At 34.7% G+C, this 25,338-nt stretch overlaps 1 protein-coding gene and 1 pseudogene across 2 annotated transcripts in view; one reads left to right on the top strand and one right to left on the bottom strand.

Moving 5' to 3' along the window:
* RNGTT (RNA guanylyltransferase and 5'-phosphatase) overlaps nucleotides 1-25,338 on the bottom strand; it is a 342,640-nt gene that overhangs the window by 46,158 nt on the left and 271,144 nt on the right. For both annotated transcript variants that reach the window (XM_039467722.2, XM_074397708.1), the window contains exon 14: nucleotides 12,356-12,422. In XM_039467722.2, coding sequence (XP_039323656.1) covers nucleotides 12,356-12,422 — 67 coding nt within the window. The remainder of the gene's footprint in view (nucleotides 1-12,355; nucleotides 12,423-25,338) is intronic.
* On the top strand, nucleotides 21,973-22,090 carry LOC120363351 (5S ribosomal RNA; annotated as a pseudogene).

Here is a 25,338-nt window from a genome sequence, read left to right as displayed (position 1 = left end):
TGGACAAGTCCTACCCTGAAGCAGTGTTTGCCAAACTGTGAGTTGTGACCCGTTTTCCAATAGAGAAATTAATTTAGTGGGTTGAGACCAGCATCTAAACACCAAATCAAAAGAAAAAGAAATAGAACAAAATGGTATTACACATATTTTGAAACTTCAGTTCACATTATGTGTATATAAATACATGTATGTGTACATACACTAGAACTTGAAGGAAATATATTTCGTGCAGTCCTACAGGTTCTGAACAAAAGTTTGGAAGTCATCAATCTAGAACATTCAGTTCTAAAGAATGTTGAGGTATTTTAGAGGTTTAAAATATCAATGTTAGCTTCTTTTAGTAAAAATAGTGTTGATCTAATAAGCCAGATATTTTCTAAAAGATCATCAGTCAGCAAACATCAGTTTTCCTGGCATATTTCAGTCTTTTTATAATAGAAAGATTCCAAATAAATACTTTACTTTTAAATTTAATTTAGGCTAAATACTAAAATTCACTTGTTAATAATCTCAAAAATATATTAAAGTAACAAATAACAAACAATTTGAGCTTGAAATACCTTAAAGGAAAAACATGCTACTTAAAAACAAAACAAAACAAACAAACAAAAAAAACAAAAAAAAACAGAAATGAAGTCCAAGTGGATGACTTGATAGATTTTCAATTTTGACTTCAAAAATGAAGAGATAAGTATTTTTTTGCATCTATTACATATGCACACGAATACAAACACCACTCTCACGTTTGCTTGGCTGTAGAGATTTTTAAAAATTCAAGCTCAGAAAGCTTAGCGTATCTAACTGTGACTAATGGCACCCAGTTACTCAGCAGGGACAGAAACAGACTGAGGCAGGGAATAACGTTGCTGTACTGACTGTAAAATAACTGCCTCAAAAAAAATCCCAAATAATGGTTATAGTTCTTATTTTCCACATATGGTTGCTGCAAAGAATACCTACTTAAAATATAGAAGATTTTTTTCAAGCCTTTCTTCAGTGTCAAAGTGGAAACTTGGGTCTGACTCAGCCTTACAGCCACTCACAATTCTTGGGCTGTCAGAACCGGAAAAGACAACTAATATCAAAGGACGGCCCTCGGGCCTTGTGTCTCTCCATAACAACCCTTTGGCTGATTAAATGTGAGGTGGAGAGGTTTCAATCCTTCTTGGTTTTATGGATTCTGGCTGCTAAGGAAAGCTTTCACAACGAGAAACCTACAAGAATTGGCATTAAGATTTTTATTAGACTTTGAAATGCTCTAGAAAACAACACAGAGTAACTGGTGTAAAATGTAAACTATTAAACTAGAACATATAAAAAATAAGATATAAAAAACAGAATATATACATATACACATTATTAAGATAAAGGTATTATGAAAAGTCACAGAGCAATACCAGTCCCTAACCCTCACATAAAGGACTTCTGAAATACTTCCCTTTTTAATTTCAAATACCACATATAAAAGTATAATGAACTACTTAATAATATCCTAAGTGGCATATATCCCAGTACATTTAGAAACTTAATCTCAATAAAGTCAAAGGAGTTACACTCTTGGATGAAGATGAAACCTGCTTCATTTTTTTTTTTTTTTTTGAGACGGAGTTTCGCTCTCGTTACCCAGGCTGGAGTGCAATGGCGCGATCTCGGCTCACCGCAACCTCCGCCTCCTGGGTTCAGGCAATTCTCCTGCCTCAGCCTCCTGAGTAGCTGGGATTACAGACATGCGCCACCATGCCCAGCTAGTTTTTTGTATTTTTAGTAGAGACGGGGTTTCACCATGTTGACCAGGATGGTCTCGATCTCTCGACCTCGTGATCCACCCGCCTCGGCCTCCCAAAGTGCTGGGATTACAGGCTTGAGCCACCGCGCCCAGCCGAAACCTGCTTCATTTATAGTATAAAACTATAGTTTTGGATATGTTAAGCATGTACTTTCTTACTCTATGTTATCATTCATAAAATGACTGGTGTTTTATTTAGTTTATTATATTTTAGGATAAAGCAAGAGGATAATCAAGCATGTTTAAAATCAAGTTCAAATGAAAACTTTTCTCTGAAAACTTAATTTTTTATGAATCCAGTATCTCTTGGGTTAATAGAAAACTTGGGAGCAAACCACCATGGCATGTGTATACCTATGTAACAATCCCGCAAGATCTGCACATGTACCTCAGAACTTAAAAGTATAAAAAGAAAGAAAGAGAGAGAGAGAGAGAGAGAGAGAGAGAGAAAGAAAGAACGAACGAACAAACGAATGAACTTCATAGCTTCAAGACAGGCTTCTGAATTAACCCAATCAGATAAAGACAAGGAAAAAAAGAATTATAAAAAATGAACTAAGCCTCTAAGAAGTTTGGGATTATGTTAAAATGATCAAACATAAGAATAACTAGTATTCCTGAGGAAGAAGAGAAATCTAGAAATTTGGAAAACTTATTTGAGGGAATACTCAATAAAAACTTCCCTGGTCTTGCTAGAGATCTAGGCATCCAAATACAAGAAGCTCAAAGAACACTCAGGAAGTTCATCATAAAAAGATGATTGTCTAGGCACACAGTCATAACGTTATCTAAAGTCAAGACGAAGGAAAGATGTTAACAGCTGTTAGACAAAAGCATCAAGTAACTTTAAAGGAAAACCTTTCAGAGTAACAGCTGATTTCTCAGCAGAAACCCTACAAGCCAATAGGCATTGGGGTCCTATCTTTACTCTCTTGAAACAAAATAACTAACTGTCAGGCAAAAAGTTTATATCTAGCAAAATTAAGCTTCATAAATAAAGGAGAGAGAGTCTTTTTCAGACAAATGCTGAGAGAATTTGCAACTACTAAGCCCAGCACTACAAGAAATGCTAAAAGGAATTAGAAATCTTGGAACAAAACCTCAAAATACACCAAAATAGAACTTCCTTAAAGCATAAATCTCACAGGGCCTATAAAGCAACACAATGAAAACAAAACAAAACCCCAAGGTATTCAGGCAACAACTAGCATGATGAATACAACAATACCTCACATCTCAATGCTAACATTGCATGTAAATGACCTAAATGCTCCACTTAAAAGATACAGAATGGCAGAATGAAAAAAAAAAAAAATCCACCAACCAAATATCTTATCTGTCCTCTTCAAGAGATTCATCTAACACATAAGGACTCAAATAACTTCAGGTAAAGAGGTGAGAAAAGATATTCCATGCAAATGAACACCAAAAGTAAGCAGGAGTAGCTATTTTTATATCAGACAAAACAGACTTTAAATCAACAATGGTTAAAAAAGAAAGAAAGAAAGATACGATGCTTGCCTGTGACAAATGTCAAAAAAGAAAGAAAGAAAGAAAAAGAGGGACATTATATAATGTCAAAAGGATTAGTCAAACAGGAAAATATCACAATCCTAAATATATGCACCTAGCACTGGAGCTCTCAAATTTATAAAACAATTACTACTAGACCTAAGAAACGAGACAGACAGCAATACCATAATAGTGGAGGACTTCAATACTCCACTGGCAGCACTAGACAGGACATCAAGACAGAAACAAAGAAACAAAGGATTTAAGCTATACCCTTGAACAAATGGACTTAACAGATCTTTACACAACATTCTACCCAACAACTGCAGAATATACATTCTTTTCATGAGCACATGGAACATTCTCTCAGACCATATGATAGGTCACAAAACAAGTCTCAACAAATTTAAGATAACTGAAATTACGTCAAGTACTTTTTTCAGACCACAGTAGAGTAAAATTGAAACTTAACCCCAAAAGGAACCCCCAAAACTATACAAATACATGGAAATTAAATTATCTGTTCCTGAATGATCTTTGGGTCAACAATGAAATCAAGATGAAAATTAAAAAATTCTTTGAACTGAATGATAATAGTGACACAACTTATCAAACCTCTGGGATACAGCAAAAACAGTACCAAGAGCAAAGTTCATAACATCAAATGCTTATATCAAAAAGTCTGTAAGAGCACAAATAGACAATCTAAGCTTACAACTCAAGAAACCAGAGAAACAAGAACAAACCAAACCCAAATCCTGCAGAAAAGAAATAACCAAGATCAGAACAGAACTAAAGGAAACTGAAACAACAACAAAAAAGCAATACAAAAGATAAATAAAACAAAATGTTGGTTCCTTGAAAAGGTAAAAAACAAAAACAAAAAAACACTGATAGACCGTTAGTGAGATTAACCAAGAAAAAGAGAGAAGAACCAAGTAAGCTCAAGTAAAAATGAAATGGGAGATACTACAACTGAAACCACAGAAATACAAAAAAATCATTCAAGGCTACTATGAACACCTTTAGGCATACAAACTAGAAAACCTAAAGGAGAGGTATAAATTCCTGGAAATATACAACCCTCCTAGATTAAACCAGAAAGAAACAGAAACTCTGAACAGACCAGTAACAAGTAGTGAGATTTAAAGAGTAATAAAAAAAAAAATTGCCAAACAAAGTCCAGGACCAGATGGATTCACAGCTAAATTCTACTACACATTCAAAGAAGAGTTGGTACCAATTCTAATGAAACGATTCTAAAAGACAGAGAAAGAGGGAATCTTCCCTAAATCATTCTATGAAGTCATTATTGCCCTAATACCAAAACCAGGAAAGGGCATAACAAAAAAGAAAACTATAGAATATCCCCAGTGAACACAGATGTAAAAATCCTCAACAAAATACTATGTAACTGAATCCAACAGCATATCAAAAAGGTAACAATCAAATGGCTTTTACACTAGAGATGCAGGGTTGGTTTAACACATGCAACTTAATAAATGTCATATACCACATCAACAGAATTAAAAACAAAAACAATAGATGCAGAAAAAGCATTCGACAAAATCTAGCATCCCTTTGTGATTACAACCCTAGGTAAAATTGGCATAGAAGAAACATACCTTAAGGTAATAAAAGCCATCAATAACAAGCCCACTGCCAACATCATACTGAATGGGGAAAAGCTAAAAACATTTCCCTACAACTGGAATAAGAGAATGATGCCCACTTTCACTACTTCTATTCAACACAGTAACGAAAGTCCTAGCCAGAGCAATCAGACAAGGGAAATAAATAAAGGACATCCAAATCAGGTAAAGAGAAAGTCAAACTCTCACTTTTTGCTGATGATATGATATCTAAAAAAATCCTAGGCCGGGCGCGGTGGCTCAAGCCTGTAATCCCAGCACTTTGGGAGGCCGAGGCGGGTGGATCACAAGGTCAAGAGATCGAGACCATCCTGGTCAACATGGTGAAACCCTGTCTCTACTAAAAACACAAAAAATAAGCTGGGCATGGTGGCGCGTGCCTGTAATCCCAGCTACTCAGGAGGCTGAGGCAGGAGAATTGCTTGAACCCAGGAGGCGGAGGTTGCCGAGATCGCGCCATTGCACTCCAACCTGGGTAACAAGAGTGAAACTCCGTCTAAAAAAAAAAAAAAAATCCTAAAGACACATCCAAAAAGCTCCTAGATCTGATGAATGAATTCAGTAAAGTTTCAGGATACAAAAGTAATGTATACAAATCAGTACCACTGCTATAAGTCAATAGCAACCAAGCTAAGAATCAAACCAAGAACTCAACCTTTTAAAATAGCTGCAAATAAAATACTTAGGAATATACCTAACCAAGAAGGTAAAAGACCTCTACAGGGAAAACTACAAAATGTTGCTGAAGAAGTAACAGATGACACAAACAAATGAAAACACATCCCATGATCACGGATGAGTAGAATCAATACTGTGAAAATGACCATACTGCCAAAAGCAATCTATAAATTCAACACAATTTCCATCAAAATACCATCATCTTTCTTCACAGAACTAGAAAAAACAATCCTAAAAGTCATATGGAATCAAAAAAGAGCCTGTATAAGCAAAAGCAAGCCTAAGCAAAGGAACAATCTGGAGGCATCACATTACCCAATGGCAAAGTATACCGTAAGGATATAATTGCCAAAAGAGCATGGTACTGCTATAAAAACAGACACGTAGACCAATGGAACAGAATGAGAACCTAGAAATAAATCCACACAGTTATAGCCAACAGATCTTTGACAAAGCAAATGAAAACAAAATGGGGAAAAGTGCTGAGATTCACCTTATCTAACAAATAGTGGTAGACGAGTGACATGTAGAAAAATGAAACTGGATCCTCATCTCTCACCTTACACAAAAATCAACTCAAGACAGATTAAAGACTTAAATTTAAGACTTGAAACCATAAAAATTCTAAAAGATAACATTGGGAAAACTCTTCTACACATTGGCTTAGGTAGAATTCATGACCAAGAACCCAAAATCAAATGCAAAAAGAAAAAAAAATAGATGGGACTTAATTAAACTAAAAAGTTTCTGTACAACAAAAGAAAGAATCAACAGAGTTAACAGACAACCCACAGAGTAGAAGAAAATCTTTGCAAACTATGCATCTGACAAAGGACTAATATCCAGAATCTACAAGAAACTCAAATGAGCAAGAAAAAAAAAATCCCATTAAAAAGTGGGCAAAGGACAATTCTCAAAGATATACAAATGGCCAACAAACATATGAAAAAATGCTCAAGATCACTAATTATCAGAGAAATGCACATGAAAACCAAAATGTGATACCATCTTATTCCTGCAAGAATAGCCATAATTAAAAAATCAAAAAATAATAAATATTGTCATGGATGTGGTGAAAAGGAAACACTTTTACACTGCTAGTGGGAATGTAAATTAGAATAATCAATATGGAGAACAGTATGGAGATTCTTTAAAGAACAAAAAGTAGAACTACCATTTGATCCAGCAACCCCACTACTCGGCATCGACCCAGAGGAAAATAAGTCATTATATGAAAAAGTCACTTGAACATGTATGTGTATAGCTGCACAATTCACAATCACAAAAGTAAGGAAGCAGCCTAATTGCCCATCAAACAACAAGTAGATAAAGAACACGTAATTATACATTTATTCAATTATACATTGTGTTTAAGACACAACACAAATGTGTGCGTGTGTGTATGTATGTATGTATGCATGTATATGATGAAATACTACTCAGTTATAAAAAGGAACAAAATGATGGCATTTGTAGCAACCTGGATGGAGCTGGAGACCATTATCTATGTGAAGTAACTCAGGAATAGAATACCAAACACTGTTCTCACCAACACCAAGCCACCCACACTGAGGAACTTAAGTCCTGTGATGTTAATGAATGAGAATGTCTTTTCCTCCATGATCAAGTGAACAATTTCATATCCTTATTTAATTTTAAAAATCAAGAACCAATATGCTCTTAAGAAAAGCAAAGCAGTCTCCATTTTTTAAAGGTTATATCTCATATTTAAGACATAACATATTATCATTACATTTTGCTTAATGGGAGAAAAGTGAACATAACAAATACTGGTATTGCATATTCGCAATAAGTACCAGCCAACAAAGGAAATGAACCTTACTTTTCTAATCTAATGTCAAGCATTTGAATTATGATTTTAAAATTGTTATCTAATTAGCTTACATTCTAATTAATATGCATGTAATCTGGTGGAGCCAAATAGGAATTATGAAAGAATTTCAACAATTAATAAGGATAAGAATCTTTTCACAGTGAATGAAAGAAATCTTTCCCACAACAACATCGAAGGAAACAGACACCCTAATATAATGAACTTTCTTCTACAGAGCTGATTATCCGGGCATAAAAGATTGACAAAAGATTGACTTCTGTCACTGAGCTTGTTAGGAAATGCGCAAATAAAGAAAATGTTAAACATAACATAAATCAGGTGAGTGGTAGGGCAATTACCCCTCAGATACACAAAACTCTGAGACTGTGCTTTTGAGACACAATGTAGCTCACACCATGCACACAAAAATTTCTCTCCTTACTGAAATATATCAGATAAGCCTCGCTCTTTTTAGTTACTTCAGTTCTAATAAAGAGAAACAGGATGTTCCAAATCATTGGACAGAAAAAAATGGGCTGTCAGAAATGTTCCTGCTGAAACCTATCAGGATTCCTGGCTATACTGCTGAATAGTGAATGGGATAGTGAGGGGGATTTATGAATCTTGCCATTCCTCTCACGTTATAGGGATATTAAAAATGGAAGAAAAAAATGTACTTGAATATTTGTCATTATTTAAGGAACTAGAAAAGTCAAGAGGGTCCATAATTTAAGATCCTAATAATGAACTTTCGAGAATGTTTAGATTTAGGCTTAGTTAATGGAGGTAAATAGGTGCTAATGCTATGGTAACTAAGATAAGATATTTCATTTAAAAACGTTGATAGTGTGGTGGGTGGGCACAGTGGCTCACACCTGTAATTCCAGCACTTTTGGAGGCTGAGATGGGTCGATCACTTGAACCCAGGAGTTTGAGACCAGCCTGGGCAACATGGCGAAACCCTGTCTCCACAAAAACTTAGCCAGGTGTGGTAGCACACATCTGCAGCAGCATACACCTGTAGCTCCAACTACTTGGGAGGCTCAGGTAGGAGGATCACCTGAGACTGAGAGGTCGACGCTGCAGTGAGCTGTAGTGAGTTGTGATTGTCCCACTGCACTCCAGCCTGGGCAACTGAGTGAGACTGTCTCAAAAAAAATAAGATGCTGATATTATGACTAAACACCCTCAGTACTAAGGATCTTGCATATCCTATTTAGCCTTAGTCTACTCTGAAAAATCCTTATTTTTCAAAACATAAAAATACGTCATATATGCAGGTGGGAAAGAGTTTTAACTTACAACTCTCAAATGGATAGAAGAAAAACAACACATGGAGCCAAGAAACAAATGTGACAAAAAAAAATCAGAAAACTGTATAACAAAAAAAAAAAATCACAAAACAAATTTATAGGCTTCTGGCCAGGTACAGTGGCTCACGCCTGCAATCCCAGCACTTTGGGAGGCCGATGCAGGTGGACTGCCTGAGGTGAGTTCAAGACCAGCTTGGCCAACATGGCAAAACCCTGTCTGAGGTAGGAGAATCACTTGAACTCAGGAGACAGAGATTAAAGTGAGCGGAGATTGTGCCGCTGCACTCCAGCCTGGGTGACAGAGTGAGGCTCTGTCTCAAAAAAAATTAAAAAAAATTTTTTTTTTGATTTCTAAGAAAACATTAACAGAAAGTTACAAAAAACCAAACTGAGGATTTCAATTATTTCCTTTTTATAAATTACCTTGAATGCTAATATTCTTTCATTTCTTATAAGAAAGCCTAATTGGAATCAATTAACCAACTCTCAACTAATATTACTATAGAAACAATTTTTGATAAAGATTAAATAATGCTTTCCCACTAATATAAGAAACAAGACAAGTATGTCTTTTCTTGCCATTTCTATTCAACTCTGTATTTTATGATTTAGCCAGTGCAATAAAGAAAAAGCAGGCCAGGGGTGGTGGCTCCTGCCTGTAATCCTAGTACTCTGGGAGGCCAAGGTGGGAGGATTGCTTGAGGCCAGGGGTTCAATACCAACCTGGCCAATATAGCAAGACCCTATCTCTATTAAAAAAAAATTTTTTTTAAGAAAAAACAATAAAAGGCATCAAGATCAGAAAGAAGGAGAACTGTCTTTATTAGCAGAGGACAATCATTTATATAGAGAATCCTATGAAATCTCCATAAAAGCTATCAGAACTAATAATTGAGCATAAGATTTCAGAGTTTAAAGAAATCTTAAAGAAAATAATAACAAATACATGGAAAAAATCCACTTTTTATAGACTAGCAAGTAGCATTAAACAATCAGAAATTAAAATTAAATCCTGCCCAAGTGTCAGGGTGAGAAAAAAAAATTGAAACTTTTATAATAGCTTGAAAATACAAAATAGATAAATTGGCTTGAAAAATGTATTAGACTAATCAATATGCTGAAAGCAACGAAATATTGCTGAGAGACCTAAATAACTGGAGAGTGATGTGGCCTTCATGAATTAGAATATTCAATACTGCTAAAATTTCAGTTATCTGCAAACTGATCTATACATTCAACACAATCCCATCCAAAATCTGAACAGGCATTTTTACAGAAACTCACAAGGTGATTATAAAAATTCATATGGAAATGAAAGGAACCTAGATTAGCCAAATGACATAAAAAGAAGAACAAAGTTGGAGGATTTATACTGCTTGACTTCATGATTTGTTTGTCACAAAGCTACAGTAATCAATATAGTGTGGGATTGGCAGAGGGATAAACACATAGGTCAGTGGAATGGAAGAGTCCAAAAGTAGATTCAAACATATATGGATCAACTGATTTCCAACAAAGATGTAAGGTCTTCATTTTTTTCAAAAGTGGTCTCAGAACAACTATATATCCACACGTTTGAAAAAAAAGAATATGTCTGACAGTAACATTCTGGGAAAAAAAAAAAAAAGGTAAAAAAAGAACTTCAATCCATACTTGACTCTTATATAAACATTAACTCAGGTGGATAATAAACCTAAATGTAAAACATAAAAGTACAAAACTTCTAGCAGAATACATAGGAGAAAAATCTTTGTGACTTTGGGTTAGGAAATCGTTTCTTAGATACAACAATAAAAGCGAGAGCCATGAAAGAAAAGTAAACTGAACATCAATATTAAGAACTTCTCTTTGAGGACACTGTGAAGAGAATGAAAAGACAACCTATAGCTGGGAGAAAATAACTGCAAATCACAAATCTGATAAAGGACTTAGGTCCACAAGATATAAAAAATGTTCAAAACTCAGAAAACAAAAGACCCAATTTAAAAATAAGATTTGAAGAAATACTACACTAGAGAAAATTTGAACATACATTTCCCTAGATTCAGATGGAAAAATAGTACATGAAAACATGCTCAGTCATTACAGAAATGTAATAGAACTACCACATGACCCAGCCATTCCCCTCCTAGATATTTACCCAAGAGAAAGAAAAGCATATGTCTATGCAAAACTTGTACACAAATGCCCACAGCAGCTTTATTTGTAATAGCCCGCCCAAAACTAGAAACAACCCAAATGCCCATCAGCATGTGAAAGGATAAACAAACTGTGCTATAGCCATAGAATGGAATACTAATGATGGCAAAAAACACAATTACTTTTGCACCCACCTGATACTTGGCAATAAAAAATAATAAACTAGTGATAAATGCAATAATGTAGATGAATTTAAAAATAATTATGCTGAGAGAAAGAAGGCAAAAATGAGAGAAAGTGAATATATATGATTTCATTTATACAAAGCTCTAGAAAATGCAAATTTATCTATAATAACAAAAATCAGATTAGTGGTTTCTGGAGACGGCGGTGGTGGGGGGGAAAGGAAGGGCAGGAGGGAGAAATTTCAAAGGGGCAAAGGGAAACTTTCCTAAGTGACGAATATGTTAATTATCTGTTTGCAGTGATGGTTTCACAATTATAAGCTTGTCATAATTTATCAAATTGTACAGTTTATTGTCTGTCAATTAGATCTCAATAAAGCTGTTAAAAACTTTTTTTTTTTTTTCCCAAGGCAGTCTCACTCTGTCGCCCAGGCTGGACTGCAGTGGTGCCATCATGGCTCACTACAACCTCGACCTCCCACGTTCAAGTCATTCTCTTGCATCAGCCTCCTGAGAAGCTGGGACCACAGGAACACTCTGCCAAGCCCAGCTATATTTTTTAAAATTATTTTGTAGAGCTGAGATTTCACTATGTTGCCCAGGCTGGTCCCAAACTCCTGGGCTCAAGCAATCTTCCAGCCCTGGCTCTCCCACCTCAGCCTCACAAAGTGCTGGGATTGAAGGCATGAGTCACCATGCCCAATCTGTTAACATTTTTTTAATGGCAAAAGAGATGATCTTAAAGATTAATCTCTAAATGTACTCTTCTAAATTAATCACTGAACTTTTTTGGTCAAAGTCAACTTTCCTATGGCAAGAATATTAAAATAATTCGTTTGAAAAGCTGGATGATTTCTTCAGCAGAAATATGCAAAAGCTAATGAAATTATCACTTCACATTCACTTTTTTTTTTTTTTTGACATAGGGTCTCACTCTATCACCCAGGCTGGAGCACAATGGCGTGATCACATCTCACTGGAGCCTCAAACTCCTGGGCTCAAGTGATCTTCCCACTTCAGCCTCTAGAATACTTGGGACTAGGCACACGCCACTGCACTTGGCTAATTAAAAAAATTTTTTTTGTAGAGACAGGGTTCATAGCATGGTCTCAACTTCCCAGGCTCAGGTAATCCACATGTCTTGGCCTCCCAAAGTGCTGGGATGCAATATTTTTATGTGTTGATGATTATTAGCAAGGATGGATTCTGGATAAGGGAATATCCAGAAAAAGTACACTAAAAATGAATAAACATACCTTGATTTGTGCAAAGGGTCTTTCATAACCTCCAACGTAGAGAAGGCCAACATTCTGAGGAAGTAACCTACAAAGAAAAAAAAAATTATTTATAAAATACTCCTTCTTATAAGTAAGGTTGTATAATTATCAAAATTTGAATAGATATAATATAGATACATAATACAGACAGATGCTATGAAAAAAGTACTATCTGTAATTACTCTTGTCTTTCACACTATGGTATAGTAATCAGCAAAGAAATAATGGGAATCAAGTGTGGTTGTGTGTGCCTGTAGTCCCAGAGACTGAGGCAGGAGGATTGCTTGACTCCAGAAGTTCAAGACTGTAGTGTATTTGCACCTGTGAATAGTGACTCCCTTTAGCCTGGGCAATATAACAAGACACCATCTCTAATAATAACAATAACAATAAAATTTTGTGAATAAAAACTTAAACGTAGAACACTCTAATATATTAGTATGTCTAACAAAATTAGAGGGCCCTTGAATAACACAAGTTTGAACAGCATGAATCCACTTACACATGGATCGTTTTTCAATAAAAGTTACACTGGGTGTGCCTGCCTCCCCCTCTTCCACTTCTTCCACCTCTTCTTCTTCTGCCGCCTCTGAGACAGCAAGACCAACTCCTCTTCCTCCTCCTCCTCAGCCTACTCAACATGAAGATGACAAGGATGAAGACCAGGCATCCCCAAACTACCGCATGTGGCCCCCTGAGGCCATTTATCCGGCCCCCCGCCACACTTCAGGAAGGGGCACCTCTTTCATTGGTGGTCAGTGAGAGGAGCACAGTATGTGGCGCCCCTCCAATGGTCTGAAGGACAGTGAACTGGCCCCCTGTGTAAAAAGTCTGGGGACGCCTGATGAAGACCTTTATGATGAGGAACCTCCACTATGCACTACAAGAAATAATACAAACCTAAATATATCAGTACCAAAGTCTAACAGGAAAACCTGACACATACATAACCTTAGCAAAAGGTAGCCTCCAGTAAGAGTATATAACAAAGAAACTTACCACTGGAAAGTAGTGGAATAAAAGGTATTTGCCATGAAGGGATCTGGAAAAGTTTGAATAAATGGGACTTGGGATTAGCCTCAAAGAGTAGGTTACACAAAGGGAGAAACTTAAACAATGTCCTGCAAAAAATATTTGAGGAGTAAAGTATGGCTGAAATAAGGAATAATTTAGTTGGAGATGAGAACTCAAAAGAAGTTTAGAATTAACCATGAAGAATTTCAAATGGCATATACTTTATTTTGTATGCAGTATGAGGTCATATTACTAAAAGATGTACTTATTTCTTATAAAAATTATAGAGAAACATGAATATAAAAAACCAAATAGAGGTCTAATATAAAAAAAGGGTAATGTTATGGTCTCTGCATTATCCCTTCCTTCTTTTCCCAACAGTTCTACTACATCCATCACTCTTAAATGCAATGAAACTTTGAATGAAGAAATGCTGTCATTAGAACTGTGCTTGTGGATTATGCAGGAAATTGGTAGTATGCAGGGTATAATCCAACATTCTTGTGTTTAACCTAAATGAGATATATCTCATCTTTCATCACAAATCTTTTCATAATGAACATTGGGAATAAATGGATACAACTTCAGTCTGAGCACGATTATACATGAAGAAGAAGGAAAAAAATTGGCTCTGCCTTGCCCAGAGCCACTACGCAACTGTCACTTCTGAGAGTCTAGACACTAAAAGTTAATGGCCTTTTAACATAATAGAATTCTAATGGTCTCTGGGATGGCCATAAATTCTACTGCATAAATCTGAGAATGGAACACTGTGTGGTATATAAAGTAAAAACAAAAAACTAAAAAACAACTGCAAACTCAAAACAATCAAAAAGTTCTCAGTGTGCCACATGTTCTAATCACAGAAAATTAGAACACAAGATTATCATAACCATCTCTTTAAAATTCTGTTAGTGACTTCAAAACCCTGCTTCAACAATTCCAGGAGATACATTTATATATAATTTAACTTCTCTGAAATTGAAATGCCTGTGATACTAGGTGGTATCATAACAGTAACCAGGTGACTGTTGTGAAGTAGCTGTGTGATTACCCTTCATTGACATGGTCAACTAAGACCATGAAAGCACAGTCTCAAAGCAACTTAGATTCTATGAAATAAGGTAGATATTTAATCTCCTGGGAATATCCCCTGTTCTCTATGTTCCATAAGAGCCTATAAAGTATTAAAGGGTCACTAAGGGAATATTAATAACTGCTAAACACAATTCTGAATTAAGCCAACTTAGCAAAAGTTTCTTACATTTAGAATGTAAATGATGATATTGTAATTTGAAACATACTGTTGATGGTTAAAAACATGACAAAAGGCATCTGTTTAGTAGATTCAAATAGGAAACATAGGAAATTTTCCCTAATCTTAACAGTGAGATGGAGAATTTTTTAGCCCATCATTCAACAAATAAGAAATTAATCTAATCAACAAAACTTTAAATCTCTCCCAAATCACTGATGGTATCATAAATTGAATGTTAGTTATACATAGCAGTGGCAATTTATTTCCTATATAACAAATCTTCACAAAAAGCTTGACAAAACCTCCAGCAGCAGGAATAGTCACTGTTCATACAAATAGATGTTAGAAAAGGAAAAGAACAAAAGCTAGCTGACATTTAAAAATCAATATGCCTCTAAATTACTATGCATATGCATTTAGTGTGTCCCTCCCTCCAACTTGCCTAATAACTACCTTTTCCTAAAAAATTTCTTAAATATATCAGTTAGTGCATATTTCATACGTATATTTCACTTTTAAAAAACACTGTTCTTTCTTATTCACATACTTCTTTCCTATTCATTATTCCTTACCATACATTATCACCTTCGTTTGAGTGGGTTTTAACATGTATCACAATGTAAAGGCCTGCTATGCATAAGATAATACTTTGAGAACACAAATTCCCACTTTTAAAATGTATTTCTTTAAACATTTTTACCTTTCAAAAAATCATTTTGCCAAATTGTATATGTAATTACTGTCAAGTAATATGTACCATTTCATCAATTTCATCATGCAGGGTGCTTATATACAATATAGCAATCACACATTTTAAATCTCCAGAGTGAAACATTAATTCAGCACTAATAAACGCATTTATATGTGTATTTAAAAATAGACACCCTGATTCACTTGGTACCAGGTAATTGTTTTGCCCTTAAGTTAGGTGAACATTACCATAACCTTTATACAAATGTTAACAACTCTAAGATACTTGCTTGCAATTAAATGCTTCTTATTCTGTGGCCACCAAAGAGCATGCTTTTTGGAAAGTAGCAATAAAGAGTAGCAAATTGTTGGACAAAAACAATGTATTACAGCTTTGGAAGTTAAGAATAGGCAAGACTAATATCCATTTTGCTTTCAATTTCCCAAACACAAACATTAACCAATATCTATCCTGAAAAGAAAGCCCCAAAATTGCTTCCAGAAAAGTTTCTCATAAAAGAAAGTAAAACTTGTCAGGTAAGTGAATAAACATTTAAAAGAACTTCATTCACCCAATACTGACAATACATCAAACACAGAAAAATTGCTTTAAAAGTAAATTGAGTCTGTAAATATTTCAAATTAAAAGTTTAAAAAAGGCAAGGAATTCTTTCCATAAAATAAGCTAAATAACTCAAAATTAACTGTTCTAGCCACAAGCCATAACTATAGTACCCGTTATCAGATACATTCTTAAACTGAAATAAAATACCTTGAAACAACTTATAGTACCTTGAATACTGACTTACATAAATTCCACTATTTAGCAAGTTATCCAAAGACCAGACTACATCTAACACATCTACTATTAGAAAACAAATAGAAAGCAAATACACTTAATATGGCATCGGTAGTGCCATCCCGAATTTAAGAAAATGCATATTATTGACAAGGTCTACATTATTCTTTGAAGCTTCTAGTGGGATATAAATTTAAAAAGTATTCCATAAGGCACATTTTGGTTTTTTTTTTTCTTTTTTAAAAATTTCCAATTTTTATGTTAAGTTCAGGGGTGCGTGTGCAGGATGTACAAGTTTGTTACATAGGTAAACGTGTGGCATGGTGGTTTGCTGCAAAGATCATCCCATCACTCAGGTTTTAAGCCAAGCATCCACTAGCTATTCTTTCTGATCCTCTCCCTCCTCCCAAATAAAGCAAATTTTGAACAAATAAAATAAGGTAAATCATAGCCTCAGAATATAATTCAGCTAGAAATCAATAACACATAAGTAACGAGAAAATCCCCATATCTGAAAAGAAAGAGGTATATATAACCCATAGTTCAGAGATAAAATTGTAACTGAAATTATAAAATATCTTCAACTGAATAGCAAAATAACAATGTATCAAAACTTGTAGGTTGCAGTTAAATCCAACTTACAGAGAAATTTATAATCCAAAATATATATATATGAAAAAGAAGAAATGCTTTATGGAAACTGATGAGTTAAGTAACCACCTCAAGAAAGTAGAAAAATGACAGTACATGAAACCCAACAAAAAGAGAAGCAAAGGAATAACAATTAGCAGAAATTCATGAAATGGAAAACACAGTGGAGAGGATCAAAAACCCTAAATACTGTTCCTTCTAAAATAATAATTGAATTGATTCTGAATGAGGCTGGCAAAGAAAAAAATCAGTAGTATAAAGAAAAAATAAAGCAGTCTAAGTGTAGTAATAAATAAGAGGATATTATAAATACTTTTACCCCAAAAAGTTTCAAAATTCATAATAAACTCCTAGAAAAATATAATGCACTAAAACTGACACAAGAAAAAAAATAGAAAATCTTAGTTGTCTCACTATAAAATTTTTTGAATTACCCCCCAAAGAAAACAAAAGGTCTAGCAAATTCTACCAAAATTAATTCTAATTATATACAATTTTTTCTAGAAAATAGAAAAGAGTATTTCCCAATTCATTTTATAAAGTTGGCATAGTTTTGACATGGACATAAAATGCAATGTGGATTAAGAGAGAATAAGAAAACAAACCACATACTGGGAAAAAAATATTTTCAAAAGACATATGTGAAAAATAAGTTTCATCCAAAATATACGACAAACTATTAAAACTTAACAGTAAGAAAATAAAGAAGCTTGCTTGGCACGGTTGCTCACACCTGTAATCCCAAAACTTTGGAAAGAAAAGGTGGGAGGATGACTTGAGGCCAGGAGTTTCAGACCAGGCAGGGCGACATAGTGAGATTCCGTTTCTACAAAAAGTATAAAAATTAGCTGGGCACGGTGGCATGTGTCCGTAGTCCTAGCTACTCAGGAAGCTCTGGCATGAGGATCTAATGAGTTCAGGAGTTAAATGTTATGGCAAGCCAAGAATGTACCACTGTACTCCAGCCTGAGTGACAGTAAGTCCCTGTCTCTAAAAGCAAAAATTTAGAAAAAGAATAAATAAATAACCTGATTTAAAAATGGGCAAAAGACTGGAACAGACACATCACAAAAGAAGATATGTAGATAGCAAGTGGTTATATGGAAAGATGCTCAGTCTCATATGTCCTTAGGAAAACATAAACTGAAATAACAGTAAGATACCACAACATACCTATGAGAATAGCCAAAATCTTAAACACTGATACCACCAACACCAGCAAGAATGTAGAGCAACAGGAACTCCCAAGAATTGATGGTGGGGATGCAAAATAGTATAGCCCCTTTGGAAGACAGTTTAGTGGTTTCCTACAAAACCGAAGAAACTCTTACCACATGACCCAGTAATCACACTCGTTGGTATTTACTCAAAGGAACTGAAAATTTAATGTCCATACAAAAACCTGCATATGGGTGTTTATAGCAGCTTTATTCATTATTGCTAAAACCTGGAAGCAACCAAGATGTCGTTAAGTAAGTGAAAATAAATGATGGTATATCCAGACAATGGAATATTATTCAATGCCAAAAATGAATGAGCTATCAAGCCACAAAAAGACATGGAGAAAAGTTAAAGTACACGAGGTCAATCTCAAAAGCCTACATAATGTATGATCCAATGATACGATATTCTGAGAAAGGCAAAAGGATTTTTTCTAAGGCAGTAAATCCATTCTGTATGATACTGTAATGCTAGATATATTTCATTATACATTTGACAAAACACCGCCAAGAGTAAATCTTAATGCAAATTATAGACTTTAGTGATAATTACATGTCAACATAGGTTCATCAACTCTAATAAATGTAGCACTCTGATGCAGAGTACTCACAGTGGGGGAGGACCATGCATGTGTGCGGCAGGTAGTACATGAGAACTCTCTGTACTTTCTGCTCAATTTTTGCCATGAACCTAAAACTGCTCTAAAAGAAAAGTCTATTTAAAGAAAGAAAGAAACTATGAAGCTACAGAAAGACACATAAGAAATCTAAATGAATATCACTAAGTGAATGAAGCCAATCTACAAAGGCTATATACTACATGATTCTAGCTATAATATGACATTAGGAAGAGGCAAAACTACAGCGACAAGATCAGTGATTGCCAGAAGTTCAGGGGGAGGAAAAAAGGAATAAATAGGTGTGGCATAGGAAATTTTCAGAGCAGAAAACTAGTCTGTATGATACTATAATGGCTGATATCATCTGTACATTATGAATTTGTCCAAATCCACAGAACTATAAGACACAGCTAACCCCAATGGAAACTATGGACTTTAGTTAATAATAACGTACCAACCAATTTGTTAATCAATTGTAACAAATGTACCACACTAGTGCAACATGATAATAAGGAAAATTGTATGCTGAAAGAGAAATGGTATCTAGGAAATCTCTACAATTTCTGTTTAACTCTTCATAAGTGTGGGAAAAAAAACCTATAAAAATGTCATTAATTTTTTTAAAAATGCAATATTGACAGTATAAGAAAGGAAACATATAATACAGGCCAACTGCAGAGAGGACAGGGGAGAAGAGGGGAGGAAAAGGAGAGAAAAGGAGGAAAGGGGGAAGAAAAAGGAAGACAGAAAGGAAGAAAAGAGAAGCAAAGAAATGGGAAAATAATTTTTTAAACTAGTAAACAAACCTAAAAAAATTTTTTTGAAAGACAATACATCACCATCAAACTGGGTTTATCCTAAAACTCATTCAATATTAAATAACTTACAATTGTAATTACCTGAGGAACAGGATGGGGGGAAAGACCATGTTGTTATAATGGCAGAAAACGTATTTGAAAAAATTAAACATCCTTGTATAAGTACTCTTAGCAAACAAGGAAGACAAGCTAACTATTTCAATTTCATATAAATGATCTAAGTAAATAAATAAATCAAACCCTACAGAAAACACTTAATGAGGAAACTGTAAAATTTTACATGGAGAAGAATGCAAAAACACCTTCTATCTCCATTTTTCTTTAACAATGTACTAGAGGTCCTAGCCAGTATAATAAAGTCAAGGAAAAACATAAACTAAAGATTAGAGGGAAAAAAGTTCACATTAGTTATAAACATTCTCTCTATATATATATATGTATGTATGCATTATGTATATGTTAATCTTAATATTTTTCTGCATATATATGTATATATTCCACTCAAAATGCAGAAAAAATATTAAGATTAATCAGTGAGTTCATAATAAGACTCCTGGATACTAGATCAATTAGAGAAAAATAGCAATTGTATTACCAGCAACATGTAGTTAAAAAAATGAAACTATGGATGTTCCAATTCAAAATGAAATGATTAAAAAAAGTTTTAAATTTAGGAATAAAACTAACAAAAGAAGTGAAAAACCTTAATTCATAAAAGTATCAAACATTATTGTAAGAAATTTAAGAAACCTAAGTAAATGAAAGAATACAACATGTCCATAGATAGGAAATCACAACACTGTTACCACATAAAATATTTAAACCTGATCTAAATATTAAATGCAATCTAAAAACTTCAGACAGAATTTGTATGAGAAACATCATAAGCTCATTTGAAAATATATGAGGAAAAGCAAATACATATATATATATATATATATATATATATATATATATAAAATTATCCTAAAGAACAAAAAAGTAGGAGGACTTCCTTAACAGGTATAAAGACTTCTTCTCATAAAGTTTTAGCAATAATGAAAATGCGATTGACATTAGGACAAACAAGTGGGTCAGTAAAACAGAGAACCTAGAAACAGACCTACACATAGCCAGTGGATTCATAAACAAGGTGGCACTGCAGAGCAGCAGTGAAAGGATGATCTTTCTCATAAATAATGCAGGGTAACTGGCTATCCACACAGATAAAAATATGCCATATAGGAAAATACTGGTATATCTGATTACATTAAAATTAATAATTTGGCCGGGCACGGTGGCTCACACCTGTAATCCCAGCACTTTGGGAGGCCAAGGTGGGCAGATCACAAGGTCAAGAGATCGAGACCATCCTGGCCAACATGGTGAAATCCTGTCTCAACTAAAAATACAAAAATTAGCCAGGCATGGTGGCATGCACCTGTGGTCCCAGCTACTCAATAGGCTGAGGCAGGAGAATCCAGGAGGCGGAGGTTGCAGTGAGCCAAGATGGCGCCACTGCACTCCAGCCCAATGACAGAGCAAGACTCCATCTCAAAAATAATAATAATAATAATAATAATAATAACAATTTATGTTTATCAAGAGATAGACTAAGATCCAAACTTCACGCAAGTCACAAGAATAAACTCTAAATGGATTGGGAATCTAAGTACAAAAAACGGAGAAACCTTACAAGTATTAAAAGAAAACCTGAGTGAATTCCTCTTCAACCTTGACATAATTAGGAAATAAGAGAAAATGTTGGTAAATCATACTATATAAATTTTTTTAAATGGCACGGCAAAAAAAAACCCACCAAAAACAAAGTCAAAAGATAATTGACAAACTGGGAGAAAATATCTGTTAACATATATCACAGAAAAGGGGCTGGCTACTAACTTTAATACATAAAGAACTCTTAAACATTGAGAAGAGATAGGAAAAACACTTTTAAAAGATGTTTCAAAAAATATAAAACGGGGACAATAAGCATATGTAAATATATTCCAACTCACTCCTAACTACAAAAATGAAAATTAAAACAGCGCTGAGATATCATTCTCACTTATCAGATTGGCAAAATTAAAATGTATGGACAATACATTCTGCTGGCCAGGCTGTGGAAAACAGACACTCTCATATACTGCTAGAAATGCAAACTAGTACAACCCCTCAGGAGGGAAATTTGGCAACATCTAGCAAAACTACACATGCACTTAGTTTTTGACCCAGTAATCTTCCTTCTGACAGTGTCCTTGAAGATGTACCTCCAAAAACTAAAAAATACATATGCACAAGGCTATTTACCACAGCACTGCTTGCAGTTGCAAAATGCTGAGAATGCTCAGACATAGCAGAGTGGTTAAGTAATTCACGGTTAAATTCACACAATGGACTAATATGCAGCTGTAAAAAATGAGAACAATCTCTACTTACCAACAGGAAATGATTTCCAGGACATAGTTACTGTGTTAAGAGAAAAAAAGAAGGTGCAAGAGAGGATATGTAGTATGCTATCCTTTGGATAAAGAAAAAGTATAAACAGTCTGCGGCCATATCACCCTGAACGCGCCCAATCTCTCTGATCTCGGAATCTAAGCAGAGTCAGGCCTGGTTAGTACTTGGATGGGAGACCATCCGGGAATATCAGGTGCTGCAGGCTTTGAAAAAAAAAAAAAAGAAGAAGAAAAAGTATAAAACATTCATGTATCTGTTCCATTGTACAAAGGAATTACAGGAAGGCTAAAACAAAAAGTAAAGAGACTGGTTTCCCACAAGGGATAGGTGTAAACAGGTAGAAATCATGGGAGAATAAAATTAGGGTAGCAGGATGAGTGAAGAGTGACATATTTATGAGAACATCTTTTACACAGTTAGGACTTAGAACCATTACAATGTCTCATACACCAAACAATCAATTAAAATCAATATGTTCAGAGAACCCAAAAAGGAATGAATATAATTATACTGCAAATAAATAATACACATTAAGGGGGATGAGGATGAAAAGGAACTAATTTAAGTAACTTCAGAAAACAGTATTTTGACTATATTCTGTAAGGCTATAGACAGAACTGTAGACAGAACTTGTTTCTCATATGGGTACTGCTCAGTAATTATGAAAATACTTTATATACTAGGATTTAACAAACAAATATGGATAATGAGATGCAGGTTTCTCACTATACAAAGAGTTACAAATAAAAAAAGGGGAAAGGACAGAATTAATATTTTGATATTGAATTAGGATTATCAGTAGGGCCTCATGCCTTTTAATATACTGACAGATGGAAGAAAAAATAAATGCAAATATACATGTAGGTGCTTGTTAGTATATGATACATTCCTAGCTCTGACAACAGAGAGGGCCTGGAATGACACCCAGAAGCAGTGAACACACGTAGGATTAGATTTTTATTTCTAACTATCATTCACCAATAAAAGAAACCAGGGCTCCTTAGAGAAACAGCTAATTCCTGGGCTGAGAAAAGAAAACAGATGATTCTGGAACATCCTGAGGTACTAGAAAGTAAGGAAGTACTGAAAAATGATGGAAGCATGTTGAAAAGACACAGAAGCCAACTTGAAAGAGTTCCCAATGGTCAAAGTCAAAACAGTAAAATAAAATTATAGTATTATAACACAGAAAATAAAATAAAGCTCTGACCCTTGAATAACATGGGTTTGAACCATGTAGGTCTGCTTATATGCAGATTCCTTCACTGAGGCAGCAAGAATAATCCCTCCTCATCCTTAGCCTTCACAATATGAAGATGACGAGGATGAAGACCTTCATGATGATCTACTCTTGTCTAAAAAATAGCATATTTATTTTCTCTTCCTTATTATTTTCATAATATTTTCTTTTCTCTGGCTTACTTTAAGACTATAGTATATAACACATATAGCTACAAAATATATGTTAATTGACTATATATGTTAATGGTAAGGCTTCCAGTCAACAGTAAGCTATTAGTAGTTAAGTTTTGGGGGAGTCAATATTTACATGCAGATTTTCTACTGCAAGGGGTTCAGGGCTCTTGCATTGTTCAAGGTTCAACTCTATTCTTAAGTCTATACCAGTAAGACAGGTGTGGTGGCTCACATCTCTAATCCCAGCACTTTGGGAGGCCAAGACAGGAGGACTGCTTGAGGCCAGCAGTTCAAGACCAACCTGGTAAACATAGTAAGAATTTGTCTCTATAAAAAATAAACGACTATTTTTAAAAAGTCTATACCAATATAAATAAACACATGAAAAGAGACAGTTCTTGTTTACAGTAGAATTTCTCTTAATACATGAAAAAAGAATGAGAAAAATTTAAATTCACCAATATTTAAAATATTTACCAAACAGAAATTTAAAACCACCACAGTAGTAATTGTTGCAAGCTAAAAACATCAAAGGGTATTAAAATTAGAAGATGAAAGTTTAATGAGAAACATGATAATTGCATGGTCTCAAAGTTTCTCCCCAGAAAAACATGTAACAATAAAAAAAAAATAGCAATTTTAGAATAGAGAAACCATGCTAATAACTTTAACCAAGTGACTACAGTTAACTATCACCAGTATTAAGGTTTATCAACACACCCCCTTCACTATCAACATATAAGGCACTGAGAAAGGCATCATTTTCATAGGTTCTTGCCAAAAAACGCAAAAGGAAGACCAAACTAAATGACAGTCTACAAAACAACCAGACAGTATTCTTTTAAAAGTATCAAGGTGATGAAAAAAGAAGAAAGTACTATCACAGATTGGATTAAAGAGCCATGACAACTAAATGTAATATGGAATCTTGTAGTGGATCTTAGATGAGAAAAAGCATATTATAGGGGAAACTGGCAAAATTAGAACAATAAATGTATGTAAGTTGATAGCATTGTATCAATGTTTATTTTCAGGTTTTAATAAATGTCCTATAGTTAGGTAAGATATTAAAAACGGGAGAAGAAATGTCAAAGATATACAGGAATACTCTGAAATATTTTTGCCACTTTTCTGTAAGTCTAAAATTATTTTTGAATTAAAAAAAAAAACTGGTCGAGTGCAGTGGCTCACACCTATAATCCCAGCACTTGGGGAGACCAACGTGGGAGAATCACTTGAGGTCAGGAATTCAACACTGGCCTGGGCAATGTAGCAAGACCTTATGTCTACAATACACATAGTTTTAAGTCAGTCAGGTATAGTGGCACACACCCGTAGTCCCAGCTGCTTGGGAGGCTGAAGCAAGAGGATTGCTTGATCCCAGGAATTTGAGACTGCAATAAGCTATGATTACACCACTGCAGTCCAACCGGGGTGACAGAGTGAGATACCTCATCTCAAAAATAAATAAATAACATTTTTAAAAGTTAAAACGAGATCATTTAGAGGCTGAAAGAAGCCAATGAGTAGATGAAATTTATAACACACATTATCTCCTAGGATGAACATGTGCCTACCCTAAGATCTGGCAATTCCAATTTTGTGTGAATATATGTGTCCTAAAGCACATGTGCAGTATGTTTGGCTATAATTGGTAAGCACCTCAAACTGGTATCCATCAAATGCCTATATATAATATTATAAACCAGTGAAAAGGAATGAATTACAAACAACGTCATGAATAAATTTCAAAATCATAATCCTGAACAAAAGCCAGACATAAAAGAACAAAGGTTATTGATACGGTTTAGATTTGTGTTCCCATTCAAATCTCATGTCAAACTGTAATCCCCAGTGTTGAAGGAGGGACCTAGTGGGAGGTGAGCAGCTCATGGGAGTGGAAATCCCCCTTGCTGTTCTCATGACAGTGAGGGAGTTCTCACAAGACATGGTTGTTTAAAACTGTGTAGCACCTCCCCCTTTGCTCTCTCTTCCTCCTGCTCCAGCCATGTAAGGCCGGCCTCCTTCTTCTTTGCC

Source organism: Saimiri boliviensis, chromosome 4, assembly GCF_048565385.1.
Source record: "Saimiri boliviensis isolate mSaiBol1 chromosome 4, mSaiBol1.pri, whole genome shotgun sequence".
NCBI lineage: Eukaryota > Metazoa > Chordata > Mammalia > Primates > Cebidae > Saimiri > Saimiri boliviensis.
Note: the sequence above shows the minus strand (reverse complement) of the source record. Positions and strands in the feature narration are given on the sequence as shown.